Source organism: Anopheles arabiensis, chromosome X (genome assembly GCF_016920715.1).
Source record: "Anopheles arabiensis isolate DONGOLA chromosome X, AaraD3, whole genome shotgun sequence".
Lineage (NCBI taxonomy): Eukaryota > Metazoa > Arthropoda > Insecta > Diptera > Culicidae > Anopheles > Anopheles arabiensis.
In genome coordinates, this window is record NC_053519.1 from 8,742,119 (window position 1) to 8,755,477 (window position 13,359).

The window sequence follows — 13,359 nt, forward strand, 5'->3', positions numbered from 1 at the left end:
TAGCGAGCCATGAGGAATTAAACAAGAACCAAAAAAAACAACAACAACAACACAACCAAGATGCTTTTAACCAATAAAAAACGGTCACTTCGGTGGCTCGCCCGGGAATTCATTATCCTGTCAGCGTGCATTAGGGGGCCGGTCGCGCCACGATTTGCTGATTGAGTTTAACCAATAATTTGGCGACGTCCGACGACCTTTTCAGTGGAAGGGGAGTCCCAAATTTGCGAGAGAGAGAGAGAGTCCAATTATCGGTGGCAAAAGTTGCCAGAACCAAAACAAAACGGGATGGAGTTGCACAGGTAATCCAAGGATAAATGGTTATGAGTTGTGTGTGTGTGGGTGTGTCTGTAGAACGTCAACCACAAACGTCCACCGATGGGTTTTGACAGCTTTAAAACTTCCCACTGCTTCCCACCCGGAACACTAATTGGATGCGAAGTACATCCATGCCTACGCTAATCTACTTGTTTTGGTTTTTGGCTCGGTTTCAGAGGCTCGGTTTTGGCTCCCCTTACCTGAAGCAGAGGCAAATTTTCAGGTCTATCACCAGCCCTGCTCACTCTCCCATTAGAAAGGAGCACCAAATCACAATCGGAACGTTTGCCAGCTGGTTTACAGGAAATTTATGCTTTCTCCGGAAAACCCATTCGAAACGAGAAACCGTAGATCCCTGGGGCACGCAATTTCAGACATTGGGGCGTTGCTTTTTTTGCAAAGGTTTCAATTTCGCTCCGAGTGTGCTCCGAAACGGCTCCAAATTAAGCGTGCAGTTCAGATTGCATGCCACAGATGGACGGGCGCTTCGGCATATCATTCGCAGAAGTTCTGCCACCAACTTCTCTCGTTCGATAGCAAAAATGTGGAAGGATACAATAAAATTCATAGCGAAAGCTTCATACCACTCCATTTCGATGTAAACTCGCCGTAGTGGAGGCCAGTTATTGGGGAATGCAAGAATGTACAAACGAAGTAGTGCTTCCCCGGTAAAGTGCTGATCCTATCCGAACGCAAGCAACGAACCCTCTACCCCAAAGATAAAAACGAAACTTTTCCGTACAAAACAAAAAACAAACAGGTAATAATTTTATTCGAAACACATTAACACTAACCACCAGCCCAGCGGGGGTTTGGGCCGCACCATTGCGCATCTAGAAGTTGTACTTGAGGCCCGCACTGCTAAACTTCACCTGCGACACTTCGTTCGAGGGCGAAAAGGCAACGCCGATCAGCTTGGCCGCGTTGGTGGACGCGTCCGTCTCCGTGCCGGGCTGGGGAGCCTGCTGCCCCCGTACGGAATAGGACGGCTGCTGCTGCTGCTGGTACTGGGTCTGCTCCTGCTGGCCCTCGCCCGTCTGCTGGACGTACTCGTACTGTGGCTGCTGCTGCAGAGAAATCCAGCGTGAGTTTTGGGGAGTTCGCGTTCTTTGCAGCGTTCCGATGACTAGTCCTTACCTGATTGTTCCCTGCGTAGACGGTGGCGTCTGGGGCCGTCGGCTGAGCACCGAAGCTGGTGAAGGTGGCATACTTGTTGGGCTGTGGGGCGGCGTACTGCTGCTGCTGCTGCTGCTGCTGCAGAAGGCGCTGCTGCTGCAGCCGCATCCGAATGTTGGGATTGATGTAGTTCTCCTGGACGGTGTAGTGCGGCTGGTCCGGGAACTGGGCGACGTAGCGGTTCAGACTTTCCTGCTGAGGTTGCTGCTGCGCCTGCGGCTGATAGTATATGGGCTGCTGCTGCTGCTGTTGCTGCTGATAGGCCTGTGCCTGGGTGCCGATCAGCGACGGATGCGACTGGAATGCAGGAGAAAACGTTTCGAAATATCCGTTAGATTCATTGCAACGACAAATTTGTTTGTGCTACAAGGTGCACCGTGACTCCGCGTGATTTAAATGTCAAAATAATTTGATTCCGAGGTATGTCCTACGTTGTCATCTTGATTGTCGATTCTTATCAGGTTTTACTCCCATCAATACACCCAGATTTATTTCCAATATATCTAAAACTTACTGAATAGTCCAAATTTCTGGTTAAGAACTAGTTAGATTTCAGCTGAAAATTAACTTGAAGGTATCGTTTGCTTCTACTAAGCCTTGCAAAATGTATTGAAACCAAAGAAGCTTTATAAGCCAGTAGCGTCGGATCAAATATCTTTTTATTTTATTTTGCCAATTATTTTTGGATAAAAAAATCAAACCAAAACAAGCTTCATTAAAGTCCGTAGGTTACAATCGCTCGCAAAACGCGTTCCCGAGCAGCATTGCGCTCAAACAATCAAACATGCTGCCCACAAATCCCGCGATAACGAATTATCTTACATCAATTAAAAAATGCTCCCCGCGCCAGCAAGTCCAGCAAACTCATCGGGACGTTATTGTGTTGCAACTTTTAATGATGCACTTTTATTACAACCCTGCTAATGAGCGTAGCTCGGCGAGGAAATCAATGCCAATGCAAGTTTTTTGCAAAGCACGGGGAGAACGCATCCCGGCGCTACTCCTTCCACCTTGGCTGGCGGGCGCTCCCGTCCTGTCCAGAAATTTAAACCGACACTCAACGTTAATTAATGGAGCATAGTTCCGACAACACATTTGCGCTGCATTCCACTTCGCTTCCGTTTGGTGGAATCAATAGTTTTCGGGGTAAGTTTGCGGTACGTTCATTTCCGGTTGTATGTTTCTTTTTTTTTTTTGCTGCATCATCAGCAGTACGCACAAACAGGCATTTGGTGCGAGAAGCTGCAACACCGATCTACCGAAATGATTCCGACTGCAAATGGCAGCGGGAGAAGCGCACCAAAAAAAAAGTAAGGATAGAATAGAACATCCTTTTTCTGCTGCATTACAAGGTAATGTGCACAAGAAAGAGAGATAATGAGAGAGGGAGTAAAGGGAAGCGCAAGAAGATTGACAATTTATGCACCGGTGCCGGTGACATCCGGTCCTGCCGACGGTCAACTTGCCGTCAGCTTCAGCAGAATGCGAGCTGAGGCAACGCAACCGAACATGCGCCCGCTCATTGCTATTTATGTGCTGCTGGCAAGCGTCCCCTGCCCCACCGCCCGGCGCCTCGCCACCCCGTTCCTGTGCAATGAAGGTGCATTTGATTACGCGCCCGGGTGGTGGATTCACGCAAGCAGCAAAAGAAAAGCGCAATCCCAGTGCTGTAATGGGCGGTACGCCATGTTGCCACATCTCTCTCGGTCTCTCTGTCAGAACTCGCTGCAAACAGGGAAACATTTGAACATAACAAGCGTACAACAACTTGGAAATTGTTCAACACCGGAAGTGTGGGAAGCGCGAGATCGGCGGCACCATGGCTACCTGCACAAAAGATAAAATTTAAGTAGACACCCAGCCACTACCAAGAGACTAGCAAGAGAGAGAGAGAGAGAGAGTGAGAGGTAATGCCTGATAATGCCACTGTATATTAATGTGTGTGTGTTGTAAATTTCTACTTTGAAACGACTACCAGCAAGTGATGTGCTGTATGGAGCGCACCCACGACTCCGATCCGACTCCGACTATTGTTAGTTCGATTCCGACTCCGGCAAAATGGAACCACTAGATCCGCCCGGAGTCGGAGTCATTCGGAGTCGTTCGGAGTCGTCCGGAGTCACCCGGAGTCACCCGGAGTCGTTCGGAGTCGTTCGGAATCATCCGGAGTCGCCGGAGTCGGAGCCGTCCGGAGTTGTCTGGAGTCGAACGACTCCGAACGACTCCGATCGACTCCGGACGACTCCGACTCCGGGCGACTCCGGACGACTCCGAACGACTCCGAACAACTCCGAACGACTCCGAACGACTCCGTACGACTCCGAATGACTCCGGACGACTCCGAACGATTCCGGACGACTCCAGATGACTCCGGACGACTCCGACTCCGAACAACTCCAGATGACTCCGGACGACTCCGGATGACTCCGAACGACTGCGAACGACTCCGAACGACTCCGAACGACTCCGGGCGACTCCGGACGACTCCGACTCCGGGCGATTCCGGACGACTCCGGACGACTCCGAACGACTCCGGGCGACTCCGGACGACTCCGACAACGGGCGATTGCGGACGACTCCGAACGACTCCGAACGACTCCGAACGACTCCGAACGACTCCGAACGACTCCGACTCCGGGCGACTCCGGACGACTCCGGACGACTCCGAACGACTCCGAACGACTCCGGGCGACACCGGACGACTCCGACTCCGGGCGATTCCGGACGACTCCGAACGACTCCGAACGACTCCGAACGACTCCGAACGACTCCGGACGACTCCGACTCCGGGCGACTCCGAACGACTCCGAACGACTCCGAACGACTCCGAACGACTCCGACTCCGGGCGATTCCGGACGACTCCGGGCCTTTTTTAACGATTCCGAACGACTCCGGATATTGCAGCGCGGACCTACCTTCCGAAGTCGATTCCGAATTTATCGGCGTCGGATCGGAGTTGACTCGGGATTTTTGCCAACCTTACCCATCACTACTACCAGCGCACTACATTCTCGCGCCATTCCGTGCAGTCGATATTTATTTCCTTTTCGTCCCCGTTGTTTGTTGTGTTCGTCGCCTGTTTTGGGGAGGCGAAATTTGCATCGGAGACGCATCCGCACACAACTCTTCACTGGTAATGCAATTATGCGGGAAACGGTTTGATGGATTGACAACTATTGCACGGCACGCAACGCGAGGGATACACGATCTTGTTATTCGGTGGGGACTGGAATCGAACACACCGATTGGTATTGTTTACGACGTTCCCCGGTGTGCACGGTGGCGTGTGCACAGTAATAACAAGCATAATGCGTTCCGCGCAACCTTCGGGAGAAGGATGCACACTTGCCAGCGATTCAGGCAGCAAACAATAAATAATAAAACGGGTACAGTGTTTTCCACCGCCCACGCTTACCAGTGTGCTGGGAATTTGTTGCTGCTGCTGCTGCTGCTGTTGCTGTTGCTGGAGCAGGGCACCCTGCGGTTGATTGCCGAAGTAGCGCGTGAACGATTGCTGGAAGGAGGGCAGCTTGATCGAGAAGCTGTTCTGGGATGGATCGTTGTGGAAGGAGAGCTGACCGGACGCGGCGGCCACCAGTGCCAGCAGCGCCACGAGTGACAGCTGCCCGAAGCGACGAACTTGACGGTTGCTCATGTTTTTGTTTTTTTTTTTTTCAACAACCGGAAAACACTGGAAATTGAGCACTATCACACACACACACACACAGTCGCACGGTTTCAACAACAGGATTTTCACCCACAACCAAGCTGCAACGCAACAGCGAACAATGAATCGGAAACTTTTATTGTTTTTTTTTTTTACTGTTAATGTCACGAATGTCCAGCACCGTACCTGAGACTGAGGCTCGTACCGGTACCGGACGGCAGTTAAATACCACCTGCCCGCTAAAGCGTCCCCCACCATCGCAGTAATCCGGCAGGGTGGAGGGTTGTGGGTGGACGGATTTTCGGACCAACCAATGCTCGCGCGAAAACACAATGGCATCCCGTGGCAGTTGATGGCGCCCCATCCGGGCCCAGAACTGCTGGGCAAACAGAGAGGAAAAAAATAAAAATAAAAAACACCAACACGAGTGTTTCCGGGTACGTTAATTCACTTTCGATTTCTACTCCCAGCTCGCTGACCCGGGTGGTAACGGCGACCGGCTGGGAAACTTTTACAGTTCAATTTTATAGCCCCGGTAAGCCGGGCTTGTTGTAAGCTGCATGCGTCCGTGGTAGGATATTTGGTTTTTCGTCCACCATTTTTTTGTTTGCTTTCTCTCTCTCTCTCTCTCTCTCTCTCTCTCTCTCTCGCTCTCTCTCTCTCTGCTTGTTGTTTGTGGCGCTTGTTACACTTCCAATCCAGGTCGCATCATCGGAACGTATGCTACGCTCGTCTCGAGTGATCGGCGGTCGGTTGCGTGCGTCACACCTCGCCTTTTAAAATTCACCTCGTCGCCCCAAGTCATCGAACCGTGGCTGGGAGGTTATGGTTCTTTCTTTTTTTTTTTGTTTAATACTTTTTCCCATTTTTCTTGCCTTCTTTCTCAATCCCCGGGCGCTGATGTTGGATGGATGGAAGTTTCTTTCTATTTCTCTTTTTTTTGTTTTTTTGTTTTGTTCGGTTGAGATTTTTGCCGTGTGGCCGTTTCCTGGTGCCCCGTGCCGCACGGCGAAACGTGACTGTGTTGCGATAATCGAACATTTAAAATCGAAACCATCGAATGGTTGCGATAGGTTAAAGCGCACACACGTACAGTGGCGCAAGACTGGGGCACAGCAGTAAAGCACGGTCGACGCGTAGGGGCAGGTTCTTCCGGCAGGGGCGCCGTCAGTCACGCACCCGGACGCGCGACGGAGCGGCGCAAAAGGATAAACTACAGCTCGGCACGGTGGGCACGAGCGGAACCCGGATGGAGCTGGTCAAAACTTCGCTTACTTTACGTGTGTGTATGTGTTGCTTTTTTAACAGCCAATTTTGCTGGATCTATTTGTTGAAGTAGGCCGGTCTCGTAGTACAGTCGTCAACTCGTACGACTTAACAACATGCCCGTCATGGGTTCAATCCCCAAATAGACCGCGCCGCCATACGTAGGACTGACTATCCTGATATGGGGGGGAATCAATTAGTCACTGAAAGCCAAGCCCAAAGGGTACAGGCAGGCCTTGACCGACATCGGTTGTTGAGCCAAAGAAGAAGAAGAGATTTGTTGAAGTAGGTGAGCAAGTATTGATTGAAAAAAAACAGTTTTTTTCTAGCAAAATTATCTAACGTGGTGCACTAAGGAACCATCCATGAATTGCGTAACGCTACGCACACTAATAAAAGTTTTAGTTTTTTTTTTTTTTTATTCAGGAGTAACGGTCCAAAAGGCCGTATTGCTTAAAAAGTTTTAGTTTTTATTAACAGTAAATATCAAAAATATTCCCATGCTTTTTCCTACTCTATTCAGTTGCTCAATCGGAACAAGAACTGAATCAACTCCAGAGCATAACCGAATCCGGAACAGGTCCAAGTACAGTTGACATATAATATCGGGTGCTATTTCAGGACCGATATGAGCTCAGTATTAATTCCACGCCCGATAAGAGTTGATAAGCTTTTCCAGGGGTTCCGGCATGGGCTCATGATCGGTTCCAGAACCGGTATAGGTTCATGCTAAGTTTCGGGATCGGTAGAGGTTCAGCATCAATTTCAGAACCGGTATAGATTCATGAAAGGTTACAGGAACGATACAGGTTCAGCATCAGTTCCAGGACCAGTATGAGTTCCTGATCGGTTCTAGGACCGGTACGAGCTTATGATCGGTTCCAAGAACGGTGTAGATTCAGTATCAGTTCCAGGACTGATATGAGTTCATAAGCGGTTCCAGAACCGTAATGGGTTCATGATAGCTTCCAGGATCGGTATGAGTTCAGTATCAGTTCCAGGTTCGGTTTATGAGTTCATGATCGATTCCAGGATCGGCATGGGTGCAGTTTCAACTCCAGGACCGGTATAGGTTCAGTATCAGTTCCAGGACCAGCATTGATTCATGATCGATACCAGGACCGGTATGAGTATTGTATCAGTTTCTGAACCAGTATAGATTTCTGATCGGTTCCAGAATTTAAATAGGTTCGTGGTCGAATCCTGGACTGATATGAGTTCAGTATCAGTTCCAGGACCGATATGGGTTCAGCATCAGCTCCAGGACCGGTATGAGTTCATAATCGGTTCCAGTACCAGTATGGACTCATGGTAGGGTCCGGGACCAGTATGAGTTCAGTATCTGTTCCAGGTCCGGTATGAGTTCATGATCGATTCCAGGATCGGCATGGGTGCAGTTTCAACTCCAGCACCGGCATAGGTTCATGATCGATACAAGGACCGGTATGAGTATTGTATCAATTCCTGAACCAGTATAGATTTCTGATCGGCTTCAGAATTTTACATTTATTTATTTATTTATTTATTTCTCATTTAGTATCTTGCATAGATTTGCTGGGACACGTACTTATATAATAAATCCTTAATTCATCTACAAACTTAGCTACAGCGCTATCAATAAGGAAACGAGAGACAATTTGTTTTAAACTGAGCTATACTAATATTGAAGTCGAAGAATCTTTGGTATTTGTTGAAGCTATGTATCATTTGGTTAATAGGCGCATTGCAGGAATGTGCAGATCTTGAGAACGTAGGTCTTAACAGCTCACGTATCCTGAGAGGTCGTTCAGGAGCATAAAGATTCAGCTTTTCAAGCAGGTTTGTTGAAATAGGTTCGTGGTCCAGTCCTAGACTGGTATGAGTTCAGTATTGGTACCAGGACCGGTATAGATTCAGTATCAGTTCCAGGACTGGCATGAGGTCATAATCAGTTTCTGAACCAGTATGGGTTCTGTATTGGTTTCAGGACAGCTATGGACTTGGTTTTTCATTCTGACCTCTCAATGAGTCGTTTTTGTTCCTCGTTTGAATTGGGTTTCAAAATCAATAACTTCGGCGTACACTTCAGAGGAATCAGGCCAATTTACTGATTTACAAAAACGGTTAAAAACTGCAAAAATCCTCCACCTAGGCCTAAGTATCTGCACAAAAACATTGTTTTTTTTTTTCAAACTTCAAAACAAGAAATCACGTATCTCGTTTTGAACGAAAATCCTAACAAATATACCGTTTGGGGTGGAGCAAAATACGCTTTCAGGTATACCAAAGCAACAACAACCGTACAGCAAACCCGAGCACGAAATTTATCCCATACGCTTACCATACAGCGCTCACTGTGCCAATCTCGACTGTTATTGCTTTGCCCCGATGATGATCGAACGGGGACACTTTCACTCAAGCTGCTGCCCCAAAGGGTGCCCCAAGCACGGAGCGGGACCGAAAATAAGACACGCTCCGACGTGTCGCTACCCTTTCGATGAACGAACTTATTTGACTCAGCCCACCACCGCTTCATCACACACTCGTACGGCACGAGCGAACCCGGTGCCGGCTCCTTGTTCCGTTTTGCTTTGCATTTAAATTTGCACATTCCCCCTGCCCACCCTCCACTCCAGATCCTTTTTCGTACTGCCTTGCAAACCGTCCCCGTCCGTACCTTTTAATCCCAGCCAATGAAGCTCAAAGCCCTGGCGCAAATCTCGCTGAGGTTCGTTTTCACTTTCAGCATCGGCTGCATCGAACCTTTGGGCCTTCGTAACTTTATCCCTTTTTCTTGCCCTTTTCCTACCCACGCCTCTCATCACCAACCCGCATCCTTTCCTTGCATGTTTAATGCGGCGCTCTGCCTTAAACGATGGACAGCACCAAAACGCCGTAGCAGCAGCGACAGATGTGGCGTGGATCGTGTAACTTCACGTTTGCATAATTTATGCCGGCAGCAAATCGGCAGTGGTACATTTCGTCCCGTAGCTTTCCAGGACGTGCCTTCATCGGTCCACCGTGCTTAGCAGGCCGGGGGAGAGGGCGAGGACGGCTACCACCTTAATGAAACCGGCAGGGACAGTGATCTGAGCGGTAGAGACGGCGCCCGGTACAAGCATCATTGATGATGCAAGGTTTGGGGCTCGGGGCCGACTGTTTGCTAAAGCTGGACACGCCATCCACCATCACAGGGAGAGCATACCGTTTGCTGCCAGCGGGCCAAGTGCAAAAGCTAACTCTACACCTCGTTTATAATTCATCGTTCAATGATTTACCTTCCTGAATCGATTACTGTCAAACATCTCTTTAAATCCAGCGAGCTCATTTTGTTCCCTGCCCGGGTAAACCCTACCACCCCAGCCGAAAAAAGAAAACAAACTACCGTTCATTACTATGAGGCTGTCGCTGGCAACGGGTACTGTCCATACATTACGTATCGCGCGCAGGCAAGCATTGGACAATTGAAAAAGATATAGAGAGATACTGTGGAGGGCGACATCACTCATGAACAACCTTGACAATCCTCATTTTTTACTTGTTTTCATTCTATCCAAACTACAGGCAACGCAAACTTACTTAATTATTGTGTTACGTAGCTTATGGATAACTCCTACCGATAGTACTGTCAACCGTTGGAAGTCACAGCAGCAATTCGATGCAAATTATTTCGACAACTGGGCGTCCTGTATGATATCTCTCTCTCTCTATCTTTTCTCTCTCTCTCTCTCTCTCTCTCTCTCTCTCTCTCTCTCTATTGTGATTATTCCGGTGCCGTGGTACCGTGAAATGAGCACTTTTTCGGTGCTTCACTAGCTTCAATGCTTCAAAAGATGTATTTTCCCCTCGCTGAAAGAGCAGCCCCCGGGACGCCCACTGCCTTCCTACCCGTTTTGCACGAGTCCAAAAACGTTCAAAATATTATTCCTTCTCGAGTGCGATTAAATTTTATTCGACGCGAACCACCGAACCTGCCGCCTCCAATATCTCCACCCATACAATTAGCCACCGAGCCGAGTGCGAAGAGGCGCATCCGTCCATTCGTTCCATTGCCCGATGTCCTGGCGGAAACAAATGGAATTAAATTGCCGCATCGTTGCTGGAAACTCTCCAGCTATTGCGGTAGGTGAAGGTCAAGGGCGAGAAAGAGAGAGAGAGAGAGAGAGAGCAGATTTGGGATGTTCTTTTTTCCTAGCTCGAGGTGACTTCTTGCCAACTTCGATTGCATGACACAGCGTGAGAGAGAGAGACGGAGAGTGAAACAATTGCTCGTCCATCATCGTTTGTTTATTTAATCAATGTCGTTCGCATACTGGAGTGTTGGAGCCGGAGGCGGCAAGCACAGCCACGGTTCCATCGGGAGTGGAGAACCTCTTAGAATCTAGAAAGATACCAAATTAAAGCTTCCCACTCGAAAAGTTCATCCGTACTTTGTGTGTGTGTGTGTGTGTGTGTGTGTGTGTGTGTGTGTGTGTGTGTGTGTGTGTGTGTGTGTGTGTGTGTGTGTGTGTGTGTGTGTGTGTGTGTGTGTGTGTGCCACATTTTGACTTCCTGGAAACTTCTGGAGAAAGACACGGCTCATCAATTTCTTGCCTCACATGCCAAAAGCCATGCCATCGGACTTGTTTGCTGGGAAGATTGACAGGAACCACCGAGGCTTTCGAATGATTCGACTTCCAACTCTCACAACCCATTTCCCACGAAGGCATTAAGCTGTACTCCTTTGGGACCTTCTGTTCCTTCTTCAGGCATTGGCGTGGATTCAACGGTAGGTGGACTGAGCGACCGCCCGGGGATCCCCGTGGATAGTTACTCCAGCATATACTGAACATTGGCAAAGCCGTCCCAAACATCCGAAATCCACCACCGAGTTTCAGAGAGGGTAGTCGAAACAACAACAAAGAAAAACGAAAAACGCCACCAAAATTTTCTTACGTCCGAGCAGCACCTACTGCCTGTGCCACTGTGTCTCACATTTATTCGCATCCTTGCTCGAGGGGGCTGTTCACCCGAAATGCACAGTGGTTGCTAAGAAGAACTTAGTTACTAAGCTGCTAACTGTTTTTTGCTATCTGTCTGTGTGTGTGACTTGACTCTTCTGTAAAGCTATTGCTACTGCTGAGCTAGTGCGACGTCGTCGTCGTCGTCATCATCATCATCATCATCATCGTTGGTATCAGTGCGTGCGATGCAGTCAGCGGGAGGCCTTACCAGGCGTAGCTGGCACCGAGACCGGCGAACTGGACCACGGATCCACCGTGCACGGCGGCTACAGGAGCGGCCAGCGGAGTCCTGCAAACAACCGGGGAAAATTTAGAGTAAAGGCCCGTTTTGTTCCCGTACCCCCTACGAAACTTACTTGTAGGCCAGCGGGGCAGCGTAGGCAGCAGGGTAGGCGGCCTTAACGATCGGGGCGTGGGCAGCGTAGTGGACGGCCGGAGCGGCGTAGTGAGCGGCAGCCGGATAGTGGACGGCGGGGGCAGCGTAGTGGGCGGCAGCCGGGTAGTGGACGGCCGGGGCAGCATAATGGGCAGCTGTGAGGCGGGACAACGATTAGAACGATCAGTGTTACGTGACGAGTGGAGAAACTACGAAGTGAAAGCAGACGTCACCGGTTCATCTTTGCTTACCGTAGGCGGGGGCGGCGTACTTAACGGCGGGGGCGGCGTACGCGTATCCGTCGTTGCTCAGGCGCGAGCTGTGCACGCGCACCGACGAGTGCGCCGAGTCGACGGCCTTCGAGTACTGGGACAGCACGTTCTGGCCGTACAGGCCCTTGACGGTGTGCTCGTGCGACGAGCCGACCGAGTGGAAGTCGGCGCTCGGCGCAGCAATCGAGTAGGCGGCCGGTCCACCGGCACTGACGGCGGCCACGAGCGCAGCAAGGATGACAAACTGCCAGCAGGAGAGACAATGAAATAGAGCAAGATGGGTCAGAATCACTATCACACACACACACACAGACACACACAAACACGCAACCATACACACTCTCAAGGACAAAATGTCAGAATTTTGAAGAATTTTGGAGAATTTTGGAGAATTTTGGAGAATTTTGGAGAATTTTGGAGAATTTTGGAGAATTTTGAAGAATTTTGGAGAATTTTTGGAGAATGTTGGAGAATTTTGGAGAATTTTGGAGAATTTTGGAGAACACTGGAACATCTCTTATAATGTCTTAGGGAGTTTCACAGACGGCACCCCACTGTTCGGGAGTTTGTGCGGAGCGTTCCTGCCATTAAATCCCGCTGGCTGGCACGGGACCAACTTACCTTGAAGGCCATTTTGCAGTTGGTGTTGGTTGGTTTGATTGGGCGAGTTGATTGAAGGGCTTTGCACACACTCGTTTGCAGAACGGAGCTGATGAACTGATGCTGCCAAACCCGTCGGCCGGGCGCTTTTATACGGTTGGACCCGCCAGATCTGCGGCTCGGCGAAATCTGTCTTCGCAGAATCCCCTCCCCCTCCCAGTTCTGCCCCTCTTTCGCTCGGTCGGGTTATCAGCCCCCCAGAATGAACGGGGAGTTCGCGCAAGAACTTATCTAAGCGCTGCGTACTCGCACGCGTACGTTCACTTTTCGCACATTACGGGACCGAGGGGCGGGGGGGTTTTGGGTGTCGCCCGAAACCCAGGTTATCAGATCACCCACCCCGGGTGTGTGTGTTTGTACGGGGAGGGATGTGACGGGGTGACCCAACGCCTCTACGCAATACGCACACGCAGCAAACGCGCCTCTAGGGCGTGCCTGCTGCTGCTGCTGCTGGAGGTCAACGTGCGCGTGGCTAGAACCGGCTTTCGGCAGCACTGCACAATGCACCACACACACACACACACGCGTGCGCACACTCGAACTGGTGCATATGCACCGCACGTGAGTACTTTCGCTTTTCTATCGGCGCCCGACCGCACGTTTGTTAGAGGATGTTGGTCCAACACAGCAGCAACAACAGC

At 50.0% G+C, this 13,359-nt stretch overlaps 2 protein-coding genes across 3 annotated transcripts; both read right to left on the bottom strand.

Moving 5' to 3' along the window:
- Positions 1 to 1,050: 1,050 nt before the first annotated feature.
- LOC120906772 (putative uncharacterized protein DDB_G0271606) lies at positions 1,051 to 5,370 on the bottom strand. 2 transcript variants are annotated; one of them, XM_040318749.1, is made up of 3 exons: positions 4,911 to 5,370; positions 1,456 to 1,791; positions 1,051 to 1,382 (listed from the first exon to the last, which is right to left on the bottom strand). In XM_040318749.1, exons 1-3 carry the CDS (start codon positions 5,148 to 5,150, stop codon positions 1,152 to 1,154), a joined length of 807 nt encoding a protein of 268 aa, XP_040174683.1. In that variant the 5' UTR covers positions 5,151 to 5,370; the 3' UTR covers positions 1,051 to 1,151. The 2 variants fall into 2 exon arrangements, with proteins under 2 accessions (XP_040174683.1, XP_040174682.1); XM_040318748.1 differs by having other exon boundaries at positions 1,051 to 1,385.
- Positions 5,371 to 11,333: 5,963 nt separating this feature from the next.
- Positions 11,334 to 12,810, bottom strand: LOC120906765 (pupal cuticle protein G1A). Its single transcript, XM_040318705.1, has 4 exons — positions 12,680 to 12,810; positions 12,038 to 12,302; positions 11,767 to 11,941; positions 11,334 to 11,699 (listed from the first exon to the last, which is right to left on the bottom strand). Exons 1-4 carry the CDS (start codon positions 12,689 to 12,691, stop codon positions 11,615 to 11,617), a joined length of 537 nt encoding a protein of 178 aa, XP_040174639.1. The 5' UTR covers positions 12,692 to 12,810; the 3' UTR covers positions 11,334 to 11,614.
- Positions 12,811 to 13,359: the final 549 nt, after the last annotated feature.